This window comes from Haplochromis burtoni, unplaced genomic scaffold (assembly GCF_018398535.1).
Source record: "Haplochromis burtoni strain Fernald_Lab_line unplaced genomic scaffold, NCSU_Asbu1 Contig_357, whole genome shotgun sequence".
Taxonomy (NCBI): domain Eukaryota; kingdom Metazoa; phylum Chordata; class Actinopteri; order Cichliformes; family Cichlidae; genus Haplochromis; species Haplochromis burtoni.
The window spans coordinates 330,600-354,469 of NW_024582718.1; the positions used below are offsets into that span (position 1 = coordinate 330,600).

The 23,870-nt window shown below is 40.6% G+C and overlaps 3 protein-coding genes across 6 annotated transcripts; 1 reads left to right on the forward strand and 2 right to left on the reverse strand.

Moving 5' to 3' along the window:
* Nucleotide 1: 1 nt before the first annotated feature.
* On the reverse strand, nucleotides 2-2,652 carry LOC102294419 (cytochrome c oxidase assembly protein COX14 homolog). Of its 2 annotated transcripts, XM_005943249.3 has the most exons (3): nucleotides 1,945-2,059; nucleotides 718-760; nucleotides 2-462 (listed from the first exon to the last, which is right to left on the reverse strand). In XM_005943249.3, exon 3 carries the CDS (start codon nucleotides 450-452, stop codon nucleotides 276-278), a length of 177 nt encoding a protein of 58 aa, XP_005943311.1. In that variant the 5' UTR covers nucleotides 453-462; nucleotides 718-760; nucleotides 1,945-2,059; the 3' UTR covers nucleotides 2-275. The 2 variants fall into 2 exon arrangements, 1 of the variants encoding a protein (XP_005943311.1); XR_317113.3 differs by lacking the exon at nucleotides 718-760 and having other exon boundaries at nucleotides 1,945-2,652.
* Nucleotides 2,653-2,697: 45 nt separating this feature from the next.
* Nucleotides 2,698-4,243, forward strand: LOC102294814 (pre-miRNA 5'-monophosphate methyltransferase). 2 transcript variants are annotated; one of them, XR_001337046.1, is made up of 3 exons: nucleotides 2,917-3,134; nucleotides 3,337-3,383; nucleotides 3,529-3,739. XR_001337046.1 is itself a non-coding variant. In XM_005943250.3 (2 exons), the coding sequence occupies exons 1-2, from the start codon at nucleotides 2,931-2,933 to the stop codon at nucleotides 4,066-4,068; spliced, it is 744 nt and encodes a 247-aa protein (XP_005943312.1). In that variant the 5' UTR covers nucleotides 2,698-2,930; the 3' UTR covers nucleotides 4,069-4,243. The 2 variants fall into 2 exon arrangements, 1 of the variants encoding a protein (XP_005943312.1); XM_005943250.3 differs by lacking the exon at nucleotides 3,337-3,383 and having other exon boundaries at nucleotides 2,698-3,134; nucleotides 3,529-4,243.
* Nucleotides 4,244-5,507: 1,264 nt separating this feature from the next.
* Nucleotides 5,508-23,730, reverse strand: ppp4r1l (protein phosphatase 4, regulatory subunit 1-like). Of its 2 annotated transcripts, XM_005943246.3 has the most exons (20): nucleotides 23,590-23,730; nucleotides 20,541-20,585; nucleotides 20,142-20,271; nucleotides 18,693-18,799; nucleotides 18,444-18,586; nucleotides 18,183-18,329; nucleotides 17,278-17,385; nucleotides 16,704-16,769; nucleotides 16,298-16,456; nucleotides 15,671-15,795; nucleotides 14,614-15,119; nucleotides 14,219-14,529; nucleotides 11,757-11,843; nucleotides 11,435-11,620; nucleotides 10,538-10,699; nucleotides 10,221-10,321; nucleotides 9,878-9,998; nucleotides 9,327-9,461; nucleotides 8,015-8,156; nucleotides 5,508-7,587 (listed from the first exon to the last, which is right to left on the reverse strand). In XM_005943246.3, exons 1-20 carry the CDS (start codon nucleotides 23,594-23,596, stop codon nucleotides 7,442-7,444), a joined length of 2,934 nt encoding a protein of 977 aa, XP_005943308.1. In that variant the 5' UTR covers nucleotides 23,597-23,730; the 3' UTR covers nucleotides 5,508-7,441. The 2 variants fall into 2 exon arrangements, with proteins under 2 accessions (XP_005943308.1, XP_042084772.1); XM_042228838.1 differs by lacking the exon at nucleotides 23,590-23,730 and having other exon boundaries at nucleotides 20,541-22,462.
* Nucleotides 23,731-23,870: the final 140 nt, after the last annotated feature.

Sequence of the window (23,870 nt, forward strand, 5' to 3'; positions counted from 1 at the left end):
GTAGCTGAATGCATTTAATGTCATATAATACAAACAATTACATCTTATTCCTGAAATATTGCAGCTTAGAATGAATTTGACAGAAGCCAGTGATGGAAATATGCTCGTGGTTAATTTTCTGGGAGCTTTATAAACAAATCCTCGTCTTTAAGGGGGCCGTGCCCTTGCTGGAATCACACAAGTGTCCTCTGAAGAATAAACATCACGATTCGCTGCTGGACAAAGACGAGGAGGAATGAGAAATGTCCACATGTGTGCAAAAAGCAGAGCTTTTGTCAGTCTTTGATGACTTCAGGATCCTGGTTCTCTGCTGCCAGCTTCAGCTGCTTCTGCCTCTCCATGTAGCGGTACCCTCGCATTGCACACAGGTAGCCCCCGTACACCGTCAGCAGCATCATCGAGGCAGAAAATGCCCGATAGCCGATGTCTGCGAGCCGCTTTCCTGTTACCATGCTGGGGATCCTGAAGGAAATCAGGAACAAGAGATTAAAATGGGTTCATAAGCTGAAAAGTAACAACACTGCAAACATCACTGGTTCTTAAATCAAGAACTTGAAGTCAGTTATTAAAGAGAATATTTGTTATCTGTTAATTTGATGAATACTCCCAACATTATCACCATCATCCACACCTTTTACTATATGTGTGCATTAAATATAATAAGTACTGAACCCGCATGTTCCTGACAAGTAGTAGACTAAAATGGAAATACTCAACTATTGAGAAGTACTTGATACTTCCCACTGTTGGACTGGACAAGCTGGAACAAGATGACTGAGATTTTATCAAACATTTGCTCCTGCTTATCACACAAACAAGCTCAGCTTTACCAATCACACCAGCAAAAACCTTAATTACAAATTAATCAAGTCTCAGGACCTCCTGGAGGCAGAGAGGCATTAAATCTTTTAGTTTTTATTCCTGTCAAGGCTTTTGTATCTTTAATATCTTATATTGGTAAACATTGGAGTCAACAGGATTTACAAAGTGCTATATAGAAAGTATATATTTTTTTAGTTTCCTGATGACTCTGCATTATAGTGCCTTTTCTCTGTTCAACATTATAATCAATCAAGTCTTTTTTGCCACTTAAAGTATTTTTACAGAAGTGTAAGCTGCCCTTTTGTTTCTACTGAAAAACACATTGTTACAGTTAATTCAACTTTTTACTTTACAAGAAACGCACTACAACATCTAACCTGTGGCAGGATTGTTCTTTCTGCCTCAAAAAGAGAGATATGTTTGATAGATTATAACAAGTAACTTCCAACAGTTTAAATACAGGCTAAATGGTTAAGATTTGTTTACATGTTCCATCTCCGAGTTCCAGATGTTAGATCCGCAGTTAAACACATGCTGCTGATTTAGGAAACACGCCCACGTTAACTGGTGATAGTCACAGTTTAACGTGACCTACTGCCTTCCCAGTAAAAGGTAATTTCATCACAATATTCTGCACAAAATAAGCAAATGTAGCTTGTTTCCTCCGCGCTGAGCTGCTGGAGCTTTTGTTCACAATCAGAGTCACTAATCTGGGTTAAAAACAAAAAACGACAAACTGGATTTCAAAAGAGGAGATGGCTACAGAGCACCTTACAAGTGAACTCGATTATTTAATAAGAATTTGGGGTGTTAGCATTTAAAATAAACAGATTTAATGACACACATTGATTGGATTTGGTAGCCGTGTAACATGCAGAATGTGGTACAGTGGAATATATAAACAAATCTAACCAGTTAACGTAAAAAACATTTAACGTGGAACACCGGAAATCACTTTCTGGCTGGACACCTGGGAGCTGTTTTCATTCCCAGACAGGACAAGTTATCTCCTCCCTGTCATTGAGCTCAAAAAAAGCTGTTGTCCAGCTCTGTGCGTGCGCATTAACAGCCGATACACGACTCGAAAAAGCTCTCGTGGTCAACACTTTTGTCTTTTCTTACCTGGAATTATAAGACTGTGCTATCCTGCGTTATCACTCTCAATGTCAGCACAGCTGCTATGCTACTTTAGCGGACTCGCTTTCGTAAGGTGCGGGTACGGGCACTCAAATGAGACATTTCTCTTGATTTGGCAAAACAGCAGCGCGCCACCTACTTACGGGGAGTGTTTGCGGCAGCACGCAGAGTAAATCTCTGAGTTTTTAGATATTTCCCCTGTAGTACTTAATCAAGACGCTACCGTTTATTTCAGAAGAACATTTTACAGTGAAGGTGCATTGTTGGACAAAAGGCAGGGCTAGTTGCTAAACTGTGAAACAAATCAAATGGCCTGGTAAAATAAATGAATAATAATAGTATTTTAATTATGAAATATTGCTACGTTAGAGAAAGATCATATAAGTAGAATTTTAATGGTCTACAAAACTAAACTGCATGTTTATTTTTTTTCAGTAAGTAAAATGTGATCAACTATTTTATACGGAAGCGTAGAGCTTCCCCGTGGCCATTCATACAAAACCAAAGAAAAAACACATCCTGTTTTTTGTCCAGTCCGCTATAGATCCGACTGAGCTGTATATGTGTCCCTCTGTGTAAAATGAGTTTGACATCCCTGTTGTAGACGCAGAGACAGTATCAGAGGCTACCGTTACCATGGCGTCAGGCTGAACGTCAGCTTGTTGCCACCTTGGCTCGCCCCTGCCTCCTAGAACCCAGAGCCCTTCAGTAAGTAAGTTCCATTAAGCGACTGTGCTAGACTTCAACTCTGGAAACTGTTCAACACTATTCACGTAAAAACAAAACAGCGTCATTATCGATCATATGCTAGCTATATATAGCCATTTTGGTACTTTTTTTTTTATAAATGATCTTACTTACAAGGAGTTTAGTTTGATATTATTTAACTTTAAATAATTAACTAAATAAAGTTAACAGTTCGGTCAGCACTGTTTTCTACCCGGAGTCATTTAGGGGACGCACATATTACAATGGCAACCTGTTCGAAGAACAGCAAGGCTGATGCTTACGATGAAATAAACGATCCTGGCGCCGCTCCTTACGGTAACTTCATAAATTATTACAGCTTCAACCCTCCGGAGAACCGCCTGAGTCTGATTCCACCGGCTCTGCTCAGGGATTTAGGATACAGTGATGAGACCACGCTGATCGTGGACGTGGGCTGTAACTCAGGGGTAAGTCCACCTCTGTTGTTTTTTCCATGCATACATACTAATGATTTAGGCCATATCCCTAAGTGGCCCCCTTTAAATAGGCAGGACTTTTTGATATGTTCTCGATTATGCATAAATGCTCATATTTGCGTTTAGACTCATTTTTATAATCCAGACTAATAATTAAATGTAAATTTCTGTCCTCATACCACATTTGTTTTAGTTGAATGACTTATCAGAGGTTTGGATATAAGGGATCACACCCATTACGTAAGTTCTGGTGACGTTATATCTTTAAAAACCTTCCTCAGAGACACTTTAAAATAGATTTAGAGGCTGATCTTTAAGGATCACTTTAAATTGTCAGCTCTATAACAGCTGTCCTCTTTTTTTCCTTTCACCTACTGAACGGCAGGAACTGAGCATAGCTTTCTACAAACATCTGGTGCCTGAGGAACAGCCTGATAGGAGGAAAGTTCACCTCCTGGGCTTCGACTTGGATGAAACTCTAGTTCAGCGAGCGGAGGAGATAAACCCTCTGCCAAGTAGAATCACCTTCATCCCTCTCGACATCACCAAAGACACCAACCAGCTGCAGGACTACCTCAGCCTGCACGGCTGCTCTCACTTCCACTTGTGTCTGTGTCTAGCTGTGACCATGTGGGTCCATTTAAACCACGGAGACTTGGGCCTGCTGCAGCTGCTCTCTCGCCTGTCCTCCATGAGCCAGCACCTTCTGCTGGAGGCCCAGCCCTGGAAGTGTTATCGCTCTGCAGCCCGGCGGCTGAGGAAACTGGGACGCTCGGACTTTGACCACTTTAAGACCCTGAAGATCCGAGGGGATGTGGCAGATCATGCCAGGGAACACCTAGAAAGACACTGTGGCATGGAGCTAATCCAGAGCTTTGGCAGCACTGCATGGGACCGTAAGCTGCTGCTTTTCAGAAAGACGTGAGGGGCTCTGTCAGGAGTTCCCATCAGCAGGAAGGACAGCAGAAACCACAAAGACAGATTGATATTAATCAGCAATTAGTTTGTTTCTTTTAAAGAAAATTGCTGCTTCAAATCTAAAGATTTTAAAGAAGTGATAATAAATAGACTTTGTGCTCTTAAGAGTGCAAGCAAGTGTATATGTACCTGTGTGTGTGTTGGGGTGGGGGGATAATAAGTGGTAGAAATTTGTGGCAATTTACACATTACAGCTTTAATGACATCATCAGTCCAAAACACTTCTAGCTACAGCATCCTGAAATCAAGCCTGTACTATCAAATGCGCTTTTTTGTACACATTTAATATTCAGCCCAGTCTTATTTCTTCATGCCAGATGGATCATTGTGCTGGAGTCATATCCTCCCGCACGATTTTACCACCACCCTTAACGATGGCTCTATGATTTCTTCCAAATTCTGACCCTTTCTTCTAAATGTTGCAGCAGAAATCAAGACTCAGACCAGGCAATGTTTTTCTAATGTTTTGTTAGTCTGTATAAATTGTAATTTTCTGTTCTTAGCTGACAGAGGTGGCAGCCAATGTAGTCTTGTGCTGAAGTAGTCAAGGTTCGACACATTGTGCGTTCAGAGTTGCTCTTCTGCAGACCTTGGTTATTTAAGTTACTGTTGCCTATTAGCTGGAAGCATATTATCCATTCTCCTCTAGCATTAGCCTAGAGAACAGTTTACTGGATATTTTCTGACCAGTCTCTGTAAACCTTAGAGATAACTTAGAGAAAAATCCCAGTACATGAGCAGTTTCTGAAATACTATGAAAGACCATCCTGTCTGGCACTAACAACTAAGCCTCACTCAGTCACGTAAATCACCTTTCTTCTCCATTCTGATGCTCAATTTGAACTTCAACAGATCATCTTCATGTCTACATGACACAGTTACAATGTGACTGACCAAATTTATATTTGCGTGAAGAACCTGTGGATCTAAAAAAAAGTAGCCACTGAGTGTATAAGAACATCAGCTGATACTAATTGTCAGATTTTCCTTTTACTCCATATAAATCAGTATAGGCTGAGATCTAAACATCTAATATCGGATTGCTCAGTTGTTTACGTGGTTCAAACCTTTGTTGTTCATTTCCAGGAAATGTTTTAGCCATTAACTAACATTTAAATGTTGGACAACAGATTAACCTTGTATGACTGAACCACAGCAGACAATAACGGCAAAACAAAGCAACCAACACAGCATTGTAATTTTCATCATTTTAATTACGGAATACTAAAAATAACATTACATAAAATGTCTTTTTAAAAGAAACCATTGAATATTACAAAGGTTGTAAATTTTGTAAAGTTAGGATATAAAATCTTTGAACAGTGGTGCATAATTGAAAAAGAAAAATAATTCTCATAAAATGTATATATTAACTGTTCTACATTTAAAAAAAAAAAAAAAAATGAGATGGGACACAAATTGCAGACAGATGAGTGGACACCGCCATTACTGCAGTGAGCTCTCCTTTCAAAGGAAGGAGGACTTGAGATGCAAAGCTCACACACCACAATTGATTTAAGTTTTCAACTTATTTCTAAGCTAAAAAAAAAAAAAAAAAAAAAAAAAAAAAAAAAAACCAACAACAGAAAAAGAAAAGGGGGGGGGGGTTACCATATACAAGAGAGGAAGAACAGACAAGCTCGAGAGACTACACAAAGTGACTTGGTGACTGCTCCCAATATTTATAACACATCTCAAAACGGGTCAAAACCCGACTACACTGGCCTTGGTTCCATAATGTTTTTTCCACAGGTTCAAAGCTGTCCAAAATTGTGAAAAATCTCATACTTGAAATAATTCCACCGAGACAGGGAAACAACGATCAGGCATCTTTTTAGCCTACTAACACTGCCGTTCCTATTTCCTAATTTACAACCGGTCAGTCGGATCCACTGAACACCACCGTGGTCACAACTCAATATCAGGAGGTCGACCTTAAGTGAAATGGACCTTTAAACACGCGCGCACACAATCACACACGCACACATGCACACAAACACAAAGTTTGAGGGGGGAAAAAAAACATGCCAAAAAAAAAAACATCCATCAATGTGCTTGCTTTCTTCCTCTTCTCTCTGAGTTTTGCATCACCCTGTGTCATTTCATGAGCCCTTGTTATTAATGTCTGAGTTAACACCACAGGGGAAAAAAATAAAATAAATCACCAACTGAGGACATTCAGAGCCTGTTTGAACCACAGATGCTCCTCACACTGGCCAGTCATGTCCAAGCAGAGGTATTTCATCAGCCTCCTGCTCTTTGGGAGACAGTTTGTGTCACATTTTTGGTTAACAGACACGGAGCAGGGAAGCAATCAAAAGTTCATTAGGTCATTGTTATTTTATAAAAGATATGAATTTAATTGAGTTACGCTGAGTGGCAGAATCGCATTCTGTGCAGCAGTAGTGGTTTTAGTGGCCCATGAAGACCAGGTGAAAGAGAGGGGGAGAAACATGAGAAGCTAGAAGAGAACAGACAATAACTCAGAGGACATCTTAGAAGACAAAAGGATGTCTGAGAGAACAGGCATTTAAGATGAACTGAGGCGCGAGACACCAGCAGAGCTACTTGGTTTGGCTGGTCCGCTGCTCAGACTGCTGGAGATTTTTTTGTTTTGTTTTTTGTTTTCTTTCCATGAGGGATCCAGGAGCTTCTGCTTAATGTGTAAGCTAATAATGCTGTTGAGATTCAGATGAGTCCCCCTGAGTTAGTGCACACATCAGAGTCAGGCAGGCCTCGCCCGCTTGTTCGTTAAGAAATTCACAAGAAAAAAAAAAAAAAAAAAAAAGACACAAGAACAAAACCTCAATTTCATAGTCAAGCTTAGAATTAGCTTTGGAGACAGAGAGCCTGTCGTAGTTTTACAAGTCTGTGTTTGGGGACTGAGTCGATGTTAGTGTGGAGGAGACAGAGGGAAGGTTCAGGTGTAAAATACGGCAGCTTGACGCAAAGCAGTCCAGCTGACGTCTGAGTCCTGCTCATCTTATGAAAATTCACAAGTTTGCTCTCTTTTTTTTTTTTTTTTTTCTTTATTCTTCTCCTCATTGTTGTTGCTGTGAAGGTAATGTGCGCTTTGTATTGCCCAACCAGAGACAGAGCTGTGGTGTCTGAGCATGCTCATACTTTTAACGTAGCAACCTGAACATCTGCCATCGTTTCTCAAGTGGTCGTTGGTGTGAATCTGCCCAGCAGGCGAGCGGCTGGGGAATCTGGTCAGGTGCTGGTGTTGCAGTTTACAACTGACTGGGTGTCAGTCAAACAAACAGGTAGGTAAGACAGGCAGGTGGGCTGTAACAGGGCTTGGAGGGGGAGAGCCGAGGCTAGATCAGGGGGGCTGTGTCTATCAAGCCTTTGTTTGGGTCCAGACTGGCAAAGAAGCGGACGTCCCGGTCCTTGTCGGACTGCAGAGCCATCACGGTCTCTTCCAGCTCGTCAGCGCAAGCACAGCCCGGATCCTTGAAGTACGCTGGACACAAAACCCAGTTAGTGGGAAGAATCAAAAGTTATGAGCAAATGACCAGAGCTTGTGCTGAAGGGAGAGTAACTTTGACTTTAAGAAACAAAGCAACTGCAACTTCAGTGTCACAACACCGACTCACCTAAATCTCAGAGCTCAATATAGTTACCAACATAAAAACATATTTAATACACTCAAAGGGAGAAGTATGTTATGACCAAAAGCTTATGATGATAACAGAGGGGGGGGAAAAAAAAATGACACCCCTGATTCTGCCCAAAGCTCAAAAATCTACAAGTGTACCAACATCTCACGCCATGCTGTTGGTTAACTTTGTAAAACCGAATGCTGACAGCTTTACAATTATGCCCTGTACTTTTTCTTGATGAAGTATGAAAACCTTTAGATGGTCAGTTTTTTTTTTTTTATGGATTACCTTTCTCCATCACGCTCTGTCGTAGAGCCTTGGCTACCAGGACGCGGACGTTTGCCACGGGGTCTGATGAGAGGCTGAGCAGGCTGGGCAGTAGATGCTGACTGAACTGCTCCATGGGCATGCAATCCTCCTCCACTACGGCCTATGGGAAATATTTGGCAAGAGCAAACCAAATGCAGGAAGTAGTGAGTCAAAATGCACTCAGTGAGGGTGATGCAGCAACATAACGAAAGCATCTGACCACACAGAAAAGCTGACAAACAGGTTCATGTCACTGCACATCTCTTATGCGACGTGAACATGACATGAAACAACCACTGCTATTGCATGTATCGTCTGTCCATTTAAAACAATCACACACCAGGAGAAAGCTCACATTTCATCATAACAATTTAAAAACCAGATTGTGAATTGTAATGTAGTATTACATTAAACATTAACATGATTAACAATTCATAATGAGGTTTATATACGTGTGACATGTACATGCTTATGTTTTTTTTTTGTTGTTTTTCATTTGTTTACATTAAGAGACACGTTTAAGACAAATTTTCACTGCATTCAAATGGACAAAGGTTTTTATTGAAAGTAAATTAAACATTATCCAGGAACAATAACTGTTTTTTTTCCCCCAACTTGGTCAGAACAAGCCTTTTGGGGATTGAGAGGGGGGGGTAACTGTGATTGGTCTGCAATTTTCCTGTTATTTCCTGTTCATCTGATAAACTAAATGCCTGCTCTGCTTCAGTAATTTTAACTCCAATTAACAAAAGTAGTTTTAAGGGAATAATTCTATTACATAGTTTGTGATTTTTCACAAACCTCCTTGGGGATGCCCCTCCCCCAAAAAACTTTTATAAATGGCACTTCAGCTTTGTCCTAACAGGAAGTGACAAGCCGACAAGTGAATGACATTCCATGACATCCAGTGACTATGGGTCACGTAACCACAGGCGGCAGGAAATGGGTGGGACCAGAGATAAACAATTTCCAGGTGAGTGACTGAAGAGGTCACCAGTGAGCACACAGGATATCATTGATTGCCATCTGACCAGGACTAAATCTAATAGAAGGTTATCTAGGCAACCGGAGCCTGGAATATCCTTAAGTGACTGGCTGTCAGCTTCAACACTTCGTGTATACGCAGCTTGAAGGCTGTTTTACCTCAAAGCTCCAAATGGCATCTGGTTTGTCACTTTATTTATTTTATTCCATTTCCCAGCAGCAGCAGCAGCAGCATGGACAGTCACTGATGCAGTTACAGACATTTAAAGCCGAGAGAACTGGGACACTTGAGATGAGCATTACCCACCTGGCAGATAAAGGCAAAGGCCTGCCTCCCCACCCACTTGGGACAGTGGCAGAATCTAACAGTGAGCTCGTTGATGAAGTTCAGGCCAAGGTCATCAGCCCCGCAAGCATAAAGCTTCTGCAGGATCTCCACCACCTGAGAACACAAGAGTTGACGAGTGAGTCGCTGAGAAAAAAATACGTACATTTTTTTTCCCTCTGCAGTTCATCTAAAAGGAAAAGCCAATCTATATTTAGCACGATTATGAATTTGTCTCTGTTACACAAACAAGAACTTGGCGGTACAGGTTTCCCCTCAGTTAATCTGTCGACTGTACTGTGTCCTTGGAGATGAGCCAAGATGATCAAACACAGCCATCAGGACGTTACTTCATCGGTCACAGGCCACGCATGAACACTTCCATTTGAGTGATTCATTTCCTCTAAAGTTTCCAGAGTTTCTGCTGACCTCGCTATGTGTTACAAGCTGCCAAAGCTGCCCCCCACCAATCATCATTAAAATCATCCAGGGTGGAAGGTTTTTAAATACAAAAACAAAAAAAGTAAGCTTACCAGTTTGTAAGAGATCCACCTGACCTCGGAGACTTTATCAGAGCAGAGTGTGAGCGCTATCTCTCTGAGGTAATCATAAACGTCATAGTGGCTGTACAGCTCTATGATCAGGATCAGCTGTCTGCAGAGGGGAAAGGAGCAGAGTGCTTCACTCAAATACACGGTACATGCTAGTACAATCAACCAAAAAGTGAATCACAATTTAAGAGCAATGAAGTTAAATCAAACAGCAAGAGCAGAATTAAACGGTAAAACAATGTGAGCCTATCTGAACGAGTGTTAGCTTAAAGTTAAATGTGTTTCCAGCTTTTCATCCTGACAGTAGGAAGAAAAGACGACATACTCTGCCAGCTCGTATCTAAATCTCCAGTTGCGACTGTTGTCCGTCACCATGAACTCCTGCAGCTGGTACAGATATTCTCTCCTCTTGTCTGCGTGCAGCAGCTACAACAACAACAAGATGAACACAGAGCAGATCAATTAGAGAGCTAGCCTATCAATATGGCTCAGTTTTTACTGGAAACGACAAAATTCTGCCACCGAGTGTGCTAAAAATCAAAGAGCTGTAAAAACCAAGCATTTCAGAAGTGTGAATGTCAACACAGCCGAACCAAAGTTATATCTTACTTGATCCAGAAGTAAGTGAACCTGTAATCTTACCTTCAGGAAGTCATAAAGGTGTTTGAGCACGCCAATGCGTACCTCATCCAAGTCTTTGAGGAAACCGTTGAAGATGGGTACCAGATCAGCTGCTGTCAGCTGGTCCCCCAGGATAACCGCCAACTCGTGTATGGAAAAAGCCAGTGTACGTCGCACCTTCCACTGAGAGCGAGGGAGGAGAGAAAAGGCCATAAAAGGATTATAACACCATCCATGAACAAGGAAGCGGCTTATAAAACATCCTTTTAGCTTCTTTTTCCACATCAAAAAACACAATCAAATTACTAAGAAAAACTTAAACCACTGAAAAGCATCAACCTTACATTAATGCTTATAGAGACATTCAGTGCTGTGAGGAAATAAAGGGTAACAGTGTGAGTGCTGTCACAATCACTGCTCTTTGAAGTACACCAACACTGTTGCGTTAAGGTCTCATTTAAATGTCATTCAGAAACTGACACTCATGAGAGGAACATGTTGAAATCTTAAGCCACCAGACCAACACTGTGGTCGGGGGGAAAAAAAACAAAAAAACCCCACACGTGACACATCCAGAATTTACTTTAGTAGTCTTGAAATGCTTAAGAGTCATCCATCAAAATAAAGTTTAGTCATTGTTTGTGTTCTTGCCTTCTCTTCCTTATAAGAAGCATATAAAAATTCAACACTGCAAGGAGTCTGCTTCCAGTTAGCTGACCACTGACACGGCACAGTAGCTCTCAACGTTTGGCAGAAATCCCAGAGCTCCAAAATCCAAACAACATATTCTTTGTCAGTTAGTGACAGCTTAGTGTGGCAGCTTAGATTTCTCATGCAGTGTTGTTTGTCCTATTAGAGTCAAACAGCAAATCTAATCCCAAAATACCCCTGTGCTTCCTTTCATGTTTGCATTACTACCTGCACATCAGTAGCGAGCGTTTCATATGTATCTTTGAGGCAGTGCCAGTTCTGGCGACCCAGAGTAAGCGCCACCCCCGGCAGGCTGAAGGCACAGTGTTTGGCGATCTCCGTGTCCACCGTCTGGGCGCGGGCCGGGTCCGTCATAGAGAGGTACTGATCCAGCAGCTGCTGCGGGATCACGTTCTGGAAACGAAGATTAATGCGTTTGCACTCAGAGCAGAAGGCAAGCATAGCGACTAATCCATGTCAGTGCTAATCAATACCAACTCTTAGATGGCGATCAATATTTATAGGTTGGAAAATATCATTGCTGACTCACCTGGACCTTAGGCTTATCCTCAGATAATGGACTGTGAGGGGAGTCATCCTTTCCCTCCTCTTCCATACTCTCAATTAGTTCAGACTCCTGAGGAAATGACAAATTCACACAGATACTGTTAATGATCGCAGACGTGCACCAAGTACTGGAGAAAAGTCCAAATCAGTTGTAACTGTTTGTAAAAACAGTTACAATGTAGCTCTGGAGCCTTTGATATCAGACGCAACCATGCTGGAGTTGAGACACTTGATTACGTAAAGTAAAAACAGTTTCTAGTTTAAACTAGAGATGGCACGATACCACTTTTTTATGTCCGATACCGATACCGATATCATAAATTTGGATATCTGCCGATACCGATATGAATCCGATATAGTGTTTTTAATCAACAAAACTGTTTTTTAAATATCTTGCTGCATTTTGTATAAGTTCATACTCAAGTTTAAAACAACAACTACACTAAAGCTATTCTGTTATACCTGTATGCAAAAAAATATTTCATAGTTCAGCAATACTGATCAATCTAATAAACTTAAACCTACACCATCCTCCCTATTCTGGTATTTTAAAGAGTACTTAGCATAAATATTAAGCAACCTAACTAATAGGGTTCCAACTCCCAGCAACAACAAAAATAAATAAATAAAAAATAGGGAACCACCCCTCACCGCCACCTCATGATGCTTAATCGACGTAATCAACCTTAATTTGATGCAGTGTGAAAAAAAATGCACAGAAATCAATTATTTTTCAAGAAATATTAAATAGATTCAACATCTTTCTTCAACAAAATTGCAGACTGCACAGATGGTACCTTCCCAAAGGAAAAAGTACTATAGCTTACTAGGGTATATATAGACTTAATAGTTACTATATACAGTAATGGACTTCTATTCATTTTACATCAAATTAAAACTTTGGGTGTCAGATAATTATTTATTAAAAGCTAGACATTTTAAATGAGAATAAGAAAGAAAAGTATGTCTTTGTGCCCCCTTTTCCCTGTTAATGCCCTATCGGCCCCCCTGGCTAAACTTTGCTAGATCCGCCCCTGCACAGTTACCAGCCGTCAGCTACGTAGAAAAAGATCCTCGAGTAGAAAGTAATATTAAATAATTCTAACAACAGCTGATCAAGCTTAAACGTGCTGCTGTTGTTCAGCCGCTGGTTTCCTCTTTCTGGTGCAAAGTGGGCCAAAAAGCAAACAAGAGAGACGATGGACAGAAAGCCGATCAGCTGATCATTAAGCAGTTTCATGATTGAAGTAGCAGCGAGAAGAGGCAGTCGCTTGTTAAGCTTAACGCAGGAATGCTTTACAAACATTCAGAGATGGACTTACACACTTGCTTTACTTCTCTCGGGGATAACTTTGTCGGGTGAATGCCGTTGCAGCGAAGCTCCACATGCTATCCAGACCACCGACAGGTCCCGCATGCCACAGCCGCTCTATCACGTGATGCATACTGCTCCGACGTGCTAACGTTCTGAGGTGAGTTACGGCGTGTTGCAAGTTTTGTGAGGTGCTTTCGTGATATTTAATGGATCGGATTACATTTTTTATTTTTCTCCGATATCCGATCCAGTAATTTAGGTCAGTATCGGACCGATACGTAATATCGGATCGGTCCATCTCTAGTTTAAACTGAGCCTTTCACAATGTTAATGTATTAAAGGCTTTCTAATTGCCCAGTGCAATCTCTTCCCCTGAGCTGCAAACCTATGACAATGCAAATAACTTGAGCGGTCAGATCCAGCAGACCTCCTAGAGCAACACTGATCATAATAGCAACAACACTGGCACAGCAATATAAAATTATGCAGTGCCTTTTTGCTTTGAGCTACAGCAACCTTAACCTGACTTGCAGCTCCTTAATAAAAATGTGACTCCAAGCTGGGGTTAAGCAGCACAAGAAGCTGGCTGTTCAGTTTGTGTGCTTTCCTAAAAGCGTCACATCTTTACATCCTTCTATTTTTTTTTTCCCCTTCTCTTTCCTCCCATCCAGCCCCCGGCTAGTCGTGGCAGACAACCAACCCTTCCTGAGCCTGGCTCTGCTGGAGGCTTTTTCCTCCTTGCTGCCACCAGACAGCGAGGAGGAAAAAAGCCTCCAGCAACCAAAAGCTTGCTCACAAGGGAATGAATCACTGAGTGTTAGGTTTCTTTCTATAATTTTTATGGAATTATAAGATAAATGTAAAGTAAAGGGAAAAAATGCTGACTTGATTTGGCATTTCATTTCTTTATCAAATCCTGCAGAACAAACATTAACTTCACGAATGAAAACACACAGAAATGCATGTTCTGATCATCAGTGATGCCACAAGACAGAACAGACGTTCTAGCTCACACCTAGTTTTAGTTTAGCTGCAATAATACAGTATGCATTACAGCAGTGTGAAAATACTGTCAACTACTTGCATCAAGAAAAATCCAGTCACATTAGTTGACAGTCACTGGCTCGTACCAGAACGGGGGAGTTGGGAGGAGACTGCTCCTGGTTTTCCAGTGGCTCCGTCTGCGTTTCCTCGTCTCCTTGCTCCTGGATGGGGCACGACTCTGAGGATGTGGGAGTTTTTGACATTTGCTCTTCATCTGTGGATTGCACCTCTATCTCTGACTGAACCTCCAAACTTTCACTCTCTGCAGAAGGGCTGTCTGCACCGTTTTCAGTCTGAAGCTCTGGCTGAAGCTCTGGCTGGGGTTCAGTCGGGCTGTCGTCTGTCGGACTGTCGAGCTGGGCTGCCTTTAGAGCTGCCGACAACACTTGAACTTGAGCTGGAGGCGAATTACATGCAAAGCTGAATCTACATGCCAGTTCAGTACAAAAAGACAAAAGATATTCTACCTGCGTATCCTTACCTTGTACATCGGGGTCATCCATGTGTGGCTGCAAACAGTCCAAAACCTTCTGGATCTGGTCACTGGTAGCTTGTTTGCCATGGTTAGACTTGGAATCATTACAATTCTCTGTAGGTTCCTCTTCTTCTCTCTTTTCCTCCTTCACCTCTTCCATTTTTTGACAACTTAGCATCTCCAGTTCCCCGCTGATGTCAGGTAAAGGAGACCTCCAATAGTGAAAAGAATTAAAGTTCTCGTCTGTCTGTTCCGCCTCTTTCGTGTTCTTAGCGTTGTTTGTAGCTGTCGGGCTATCACTGCTGTTTGTGTGGGTGAAACCGCCATGCATCTCTTCAGGGACTAAGGTGTGGCTGTTATCAAAGTTGTGCAATTCCTCGCTGTCAGCTGTTGACACATGTTCTGGTGACGGCGTGGCGCGCCCGTCCTGGTTTGGAGGCGTGTGGGTGATGGTTCTTTCTGTGTGGCAGCTGCTAATGTCAGAGCAGTTCAGGGAGTTTAGGGAACAGCCGCTGAAATGAGGAAGAGAAAAAGAAATTGTAGATAACTTTGAGTAGATGCATCCATTCAAAGCCAGCAGTTAAATGTTTCCAATTGCCTTTTACCTCCGACAGATTTTTTTTTTAAGTTGTAAACAGAAGCACACTTAAAAGCTTAATGGAAGACTGAGGATTCATGAAGAAGAAGAAAAAAAAATTAAAAATAAAATCTGTTCCATTTATTTGACATTTTTTCCCCTCCACATAAAAACTGATAAAAAAATGAAAACAAAACTGAACCATTCAGGTCACACCCAGTGAATTCAAACCATGATTCACTTAACTGATGATGCAACAGTCAGAAGCGTCTGTGCCAAGACCAAACTCAAACCTCCTGCATGTTGATATAATCACAGCCTGAACTACATTTCACAGCTTACTTAATGGCCTAAACATCCAGACCTAAGAAGACACGACTCGAGACATACGCATTTCGTCTTAAACTATGTGGACATGACAAAAGAAGGACATTTCTGAGTCGCTTAATGCTTCTTGTTATAGCAGTGATAAACAGGTGATCTTACCTGTCAGATGTACATCTGGGGACCTCTAGTAGTGCACCATCCTCTCTGAAGTGAAGGCCTGTGGTGGATGGGTTAGCAAAGGTGGAGATGAAGCGCCCCAGAGACTGGAAAGCCGCCTGTCGTACCTGAAAGTGGAGTATATAGAAATTTGTCTTGCTCACTGTGCCAATCATTCAAATTTTATCAGTCTTAGAAACGATGAGGTAAGAAATACCCTCAAAAGATAGTACACAAACTGCAAGCTCAGAAACAAAAAGACACACACACACACACACACACACACACACACACACACACACACACACACACAGCTTGTGGATCTGGTTAGATGATGATCCTGTGCTGCTACACAGAAGAAAATGTGTATTCTGCTCTTAATTTTAGACACATCAAAAGGACAACACTCTGATTTCAAGTCCCAGTTTGAAAGTCTGACAAGTTGCAAGCATACCGCATCGAAAACAGGGAAGATGGATGTAAGATAGCTCCAAGCAACAACTGCCCTAATTTCATCACACCACTCAGGACGTTACACTTGATTGTTATTGTAATTTTAAACCCCCCCCCCCCCTTTCTTCCATTTCCAAGTTATTTTCCTCTCTGTCCTCGTGTGTTTGTGTATCTTACCCAGCGGGACTGGTCACTGATGAGGCTGATGAACAGGGGGGACAATTTGGAGCGCCGCACCTCTGGAGAGGTGGAATTTGAGACCATCATGAAGCACTCGGCACAGGCTTTCCTGATGCCCCAAAGGCTGTCTGAGCACAGGTCGAAGAACTTGGGCATCTATGTCAAAATAAAGTCACATCAGTACAGCCTGAAATCCTAAACCATGAAGAAACTACTGACGTGCAAACGTTACATAACATCATTCTGATTACACAACAGTTTAACACAACATAAGGCACTTTATGCGAATTCATAAGGCACATCTAAAGAAAAGCTTCAAGGACACAGTACTAAACTTTCATCTTGCATAATAGCATAAAATTACACACCGAATCTGTGAGAAAAACAGTATTGGGCATCTTACCAGCAGTTTTTCTGTGGCCTCCTGGCCTACAATTGAACAAAATTCTCCAAAATTGGCTGCACACACCTGCAATACAAAAATGATACCAATGTCTCTGTGTTAAGAGTAAAACTGTAAAAAAAATTATGTTCCTGAATGAATAAGAAGGTACCAAGAAACAGCATCTTAAAAAGAGTTGAGTCCCAATATCACAAATAGGAACCTGTACTGATTTGTATGATTCATTCAGAGTGCAGCCTTGAGGCAGATTGCTTTATAAAATGCTTTTTATACAAGTTTCTATAACAAGCTATCTGCCAAGTTAAACTACCTTTACGGCTCCTAAATCATGTTCCCCAACTGGCACCAGTTACGCCAGCCAATTAAAATTCCACACTGAATACACAACAGCGCAGTGTAAGCTAAGTTACCGCACATAAACGAATTAAAGTTAGCTCAATGAGTGATTGGATTTACACTAATGGAACAGCAGAACCACAATTAAATTTTTACTGTCAAAGTTGTGACTTCAGTCTAAACATCTGCTTTAAGTCATCTCTGAGTTTTAAAGATACCTTCGGGTTGAGCTCGTTACCTTGCGCACTTGGAAGAGTCTGGCATCACTGCACAGTTCACAGAAACGTGGCAGCAACAAGTGCTCCACTGTGTCTTTGCTCAACATGGTGACAACTTTACACATGATCTGTACAGAGAAGAACAAGAACAGAGTTTAGTGCCATCACAAGCTCAGCGATGGTTCATTTTATTAACCTTGAACCACGAAATTAACAGAAAACCTCAGAGAAATAAGATGTGCACTGAGGTTGAAAAGGAACAAAAATAAATAAAAATTGGGGTATTAAGAGTAAATAGTAAAGGAAGGGGTTTGTGTTTATATGATAAAAGGTTTCAGGGGGATGAATCTGGTTTAAAAAAAAAAAAAAAAGGAAAAAAAATACTGATTTGAGTTAAGTAAATTAGTGAATCGCTTATGTGCTAAAAGTGCCACTAATAAAAGAAAATCCACTTAACTTTGGTACCTTTAGATTAAATTCTGCTGTACAATGATATTGCTGTCCTTATTTACTCATTTTAAACTATTTAGAAACTTGTCCCAGAACGTAATAAAAAGACACCACTGAAGGTTTCTACCTGGGCAGAACTTCACAGGTTTAACTGCTAAGTCACACCTACACCTGTAGCCTAAATCCAGTTTAGTGTTTTTATTCTGCCGTACTACATCAAGCCCAATCTCCAGCTACAATACTAAAACATTCCTCTGGTGTGCTCCACGTATCACAATTTTTATATTTTACTATTCTTGATTATAACCACACAAAACAGGGTTCAACTTGAATTTGAGTTAAACAGAGGTTATTTTACATAAAAGTTTACGTAGTTTAACTCCCCGCTTTTCTCCTGGTGATCCCCGCCCCGCAGTTTGAGAACCACTACAACATTTCTTTAAACATTTTTCGTTAAAATACAGTGTTGTCTTACAGCCACTGCCTCAATTTTGTAGTCATCGTCACTGCTCGGTTCTGTGAGGTCGAGTAGAACTGGACAAACTTTGGTCTCCATGTCAGCTTTAGAGATGAGGCCCTGCTCCAGCAGGACGAGCAGTGCTGCCTGACTCGTCTTCCGCACCTTAAAAATACGAGGGTCAGAGGTTAAAAACAAAACAAGGCAAACGAACAATACCAATTCATATGAATTTCTGCAATTACCTTATTTTTGTTTTCTTTAGGTCTACAGACTTACCTGGTTATTCGGATCAGTGAGATACCGGACAACAATTGGTACCAAGTATCTCGAGAAAGCAGCAGGGAAGTTGGGCCGACTCTCATGCAAAAACATGGCGATGTTAGGAATCTGCTCCATCAGCTCAGCTCGGACTGTGGGCTCTTAGTTACACAAATTGCAATATTTCATTAATGCACCACATTAAAAAAATAAAATAGAATAAACTGCAACCACAGTTACATACTGTGAAAACGAAAATACAGCTACCTCCATCTTCCGACATTCTCGCAACGGTCTCCATGACACTAATAAAGTCATTTTCATTGTCACTGAACTCTCGAAGCACATCAAGCAGGCCACGAGCCACGATTTGCCTAGAAAGCAATGGGAGCTTCAAGTTAGTGGACTGCCTGCCAATACCTACAAGTTTCAAAAGCACACAGCGTGACACACCGCACTGACAGAGCTGTCAAGTGCATTACACACACGTGCATTAGGAAATGACAGCAGAGCTTTAACCCTGCAAAGCTGAGCATGAAAAGCATAAAGACTGGAATGTAAGGCGTTCGTGTAGAGACACGAGCAGCTTTTGAGGTTGGAGACACCTCTGATTATTCTGCTTTGTTTTTTTACCCACCTAACCTGTGTCAGACTAAATACCTCCCCTTTATACACTGATAACAGAAAAACAGACCTTAAACTAAATATCCTTTAAACATATAACAGAGAGGGATTACAATAATCACTCTAAAGCCAGACAGCCAGCCTCCACACAGGGCTCTATGTTAAGTCTTTAGGTCTTCCTTCACAGTACGGGTTTTAAATATAAATAAAAAAAAAAAAAAACCATAACAAAAGACTTAGAGATGATTTCTGAATGAAGGCCAGAAAACAAAAGGCTATCTCAGTGCAACCTTATGTTGCCACAAGTCTTTTAAGCAACTATTTCCCAACTGAGAAAAGTTGATGAAAAGTTTGTCTCAATATCTGGCTACATTTCCTCAAAGATTTTTATACAAGAAGTGACTTTTAACAGATGTTTCCTCGCTCCCCTCCATTGATTTGCACATGTTTCCTTAATGATAAGACCTTCAAAATTTGTTGTAATGCTACTGGCACACATTCTTATCCGACATGTCTACAGTTTTGCTGCTAAGTTTGGATGACCAGGCACCTGTTCACATTAGCCATCAAAACCCAACAAAGTCAATTCATCCTTCTTTAAGTTAGGAAAAAACAAAAGAAATTTTACTTTATATCAAATACGGGAAATAAGATACTTTTGTAATTTTGATACAACTACCACACACAAGCTTTAAGGGAGAAAATTTACATGGGCTTCTTGTGGATGGACGGACAGCTCAGAAGAGAAAACATACATTACTGTGAAGATAGCTTTGGACAGACATTTTGGAAACAGTAGCTAAACTGAAGCATTTTAGTATACATACAATTACTTCCAAAGTTCCTTATAGCAACCACTGGTTTAAAATAATTTCAGTGAGCTTCAAATACCAAAGACAGCTCTAGTAGCTGTAGAATATTGTAGTAAAGTGAGATCTGAGTTGTGGTCAAAGCCAGCAGGTCAGTTTTCAGTCATAAAATATTTATTGCTCAGTGTTTACATTGCAGAATATGGTGTGTCAACCTATCCACAAATTTTCTTTGCTTTTGCAGACTAATGCATGACCAGCTTGACCACGGGCCTCTGCTTACCTGTTGAAGACATTCTCGCTGAAAGCATATTTCTCTAGCCTCCCGAGAGGAGTAAGGTTATCTTGTCCTGCATCCAGGAAGGCTGTGATGCGGATACCGTCGCACTCTGTACCATAGTCATCAAATCCAACTGTGGGAACAAAATAAAGATGATTTTAGATATACATATTGGATGACTATTCAAACGACTTCAAATACTAAGGGCCTAAATGATGGCCAACGGGTAAAACAGTAGTGAGAGTGCCAGGCTAAAGGTACTGAGTCAACTAGCTTTAAATATATAGATCTTTTTTAAAGTATTTCCATCTAGGACCCTGCTGAACAAAGCTCCTGTTATATGAAATTAAATAATTCTACAATAGTATGCTATTTTTAGTGCAGTGTTATTGGCATACTTACAATCATCCAGATCATCATGGCCATCTTCAAAGTATAAAGATAGACCTGCAATAACAAGGCAGTTAGTGAGGTAGGGATCCATGGCGGAAGAACCATCTCTTATTGACACCCTGGTCTGAATGGCACATTTAGAGTAAGTCAATTACTAAGAGGGGGCAAAGTCTCCTAGCAATAAATCACAGTAGTCTCCCTAATGTCATCACTTGGTGAAAGCGAAACTTGATGCATTCAAGTGATATTGTCACTGCTATGGCCTGGAGGAGAAGCAAATCCAATCAATACTTATCACAGTGATTAGCGAAGGGAGCTGAGATTAGACTCCAGTTAAAAAACAGGTACCAAACTGTGCAATTCATCAGAATAGCATCCATTCATCAGTGTTGGCAAAAAACAATGACCACAAACTGGCAATTGGGGCTTTCACACATTTTAATCTTGTGCAAGCCTTTTAAAAAAAAACAAAAAAAAAAAAAACAACAACTTTATTCTACACCATGGTCAAGCAGATACAGAGGTAATAATAAAAAAAAAAAAAAGCTGGTTTAACAGTGAAAACCTGTCTAGGCCTACTTTGATCTCCTAACACATTAAATTGAACAGAATCAATTAAAGAAACAAACTGATTGATATCCACCCCCAATTTTCTTGATCAAGAATAATTTAGAATTTCATTTTTTGCTTCATTGCACAGTTTTCTTTAGTTAATAAGCTGCAATGGTCAAGTGCACATCCATAAAAGCACAGATGAAAAATGCAGGTTATTATCATGATGTGAGATCATTCAATTGTCAGTTTGGTGCTATTTAAACTGCACTCTATTAAATGCTAACAATTTTTCTAACAACCCTCGCTGATGAAAATGGATTTAACAATCATCTATTACAATGCATATAGCATAATATGAAGGCCTTCATCCTCCAAACTGCACAGACAGTTTGATTGTCTTAAACTGAACATTAAATCCTTAATTATGACAAAATGTATAAGGTTGTATCGGACTGCATTCTTTTTTGCTTGGTGTACCTAATACAATAAATCCAACCCTCATTGTGCATTCAATTGCAGCCAACCACAGCACTTAACACACTTTTTGTTTTTCTTTCATCTTGCAAAAAGACATAACACGGTCATGATTAATGATTGCAGAATTACTTGATAGGAAATTCAATTTCCAGGTTAAACTTTACCCTATCACTCCATTCAAGCTGATATTTTAGTTATTTGTTTTTATTTTTTTCCACTGGCTCAATATCAGAGATTTCAAGCAACTCATATTGAATAATGCCAAACATCTTGAATATGGCCAGATTGGCATGTCACCCGTCTCATATGCGTCATACTGGTCTGCACTTGTATTGTCTGATATGTGCCGATATAAAAACACGGCTCAATAATTCAGAATTGCTGTCATAACAGTTTCTCCAGCACAGCAGCTACGCTGTTGGCTCAGCTCAGCACTTTCCGCATCACATGCAGCAGAGTCAAAAGATGTAGTCATGATAAACTGCCAAGTAGTTTGCAAAATGCAATGTAAAAACTGTATTTTTGAGATATATATATATATATCTCAAAATATGATGAAAAAATATATATATTCATCATGGGTCGCCACAGCACGCCATCTGTCTTCATCTCACACTATCTCTAACCAGTCTCCTTTCACATCAACCATACATGTCCTCCTTCACTACATCCATGTAGCTTGTCTGTGGTCTCCCCCCCCCTGCCTCGCAGATCCATCTTTAACTTCGTTTATCTAGCATATTCACCATCCCCTCCTCTGCATGTCCAAACCATTAGAGTCTTGCCTCAATGCCTCTCCAAACTGCAAGACCTGAGCTGATCAATTCAATTCAGTTTAATTTATATATTCGTTCCTTAACATATATAAATATCTTCGAATCTTATTTATTTTTTATTCTTATATATAGCTCAGCACTTTCCGCATCACATGCAGCAGAGTGTGTGTATGTATGTATATATATGTGTGTGTATGTATGTATATATATGTGTGTGTATGTATGTATATATATGTGTGTGTGTATGTATGTATTTATATGTGTATATGTATATGTATATATATATATATTAAATAATATTTATTTATTTTTTGATAAAAGTCGAATTATATTTTGGTTGGGATTTATTCGTTTAATAGTAGTAAGTGCCAAATCCATAAAAATAATCCAGATGGCTTAAAATTATATTTACAGCCCTACGCTAAATGCATTTAAAGTTCTTTTCCCCCTATTTACAAATTAGCACATTTTCAAAAACAAATGTGTGAGTAATCATGTTATCTAGCACAAGAAGACCTTCTCACTGTTTATTTTCAATACCACCCAGCCCTCGATATAGGACAATAGCAGATGGGGGGTTTGTAGTCAACGGAAGAGACCAGAAATAAGTCCCATGAGGAGAAGCCAGTGTTTACAGCTGGGCAAGCAAGGGAATGTGCTCTAAATATAATACAGTGCCTACCTCGAAATCACACATTAAACGAGGCGTTTCAGGAGTAGAATAATCAACGGCATAATATATATAACAACACCCCAAAAAACCACGCTGGCACAGAACAACATCGCGCCTTTGTTGTGATGTAAAACAGGATTTGGTCAGCTTATGGCTGATCATGACTTTAGCAACTCGGCTAACGTTGGCTAGGTCAACTCGCTCGCGTTTGCTATGATAACAGATCGATAATAAACACGGGTCATAGTATTCTCCCATCGAGGTCTGAAGAGACTAAAAAAGTAATCTACATGCAATGAGCAAATATATGATTCAGTGTAGTCCCAAAGTCACCCATTTCGATACCCCGTAAGGAGCTTTCGTTAGCTTAGCCTGCTAGATGCTGCTAAGTTTGCTAACATGGCTTGTCTAGCCCTTTCGCTTGACTTCTCTCCCACTTCGTCCTGCAGTACTACACAGGAAGTGGAGCAGAAGCCGTTATTTGACTACTAAAAACCTCAACTGCCCGAAAACACTTTACAAATGCCAGCACAGCGCCAAAATATTAAAGAAAACTCGGGTTAAAAAGTGCCATTACCTGCCATCTTGAGCGTCGGCTCGGCTCTGCGGGCTGCCGTCCCGTGTGGGCTGTCACCGCCGCACAGCTGTCACTCAAACACTGAGGCAAACTACTTCCTGAAAGTACTTCCTGATGCTGCTTTTCACTGGTTAATTACGTATTAAACAACTATATCGAAAATCGTTACTCATCTCGGGCAAAAACTCGACATAAGTGAGATTAAAATAGCGCCTGTGGGGAGGGCTTTGTGTATCTCCAAAAGAAAAAAAAAGGAGAAAGGAAGAAAAAAAAAGCCGAAG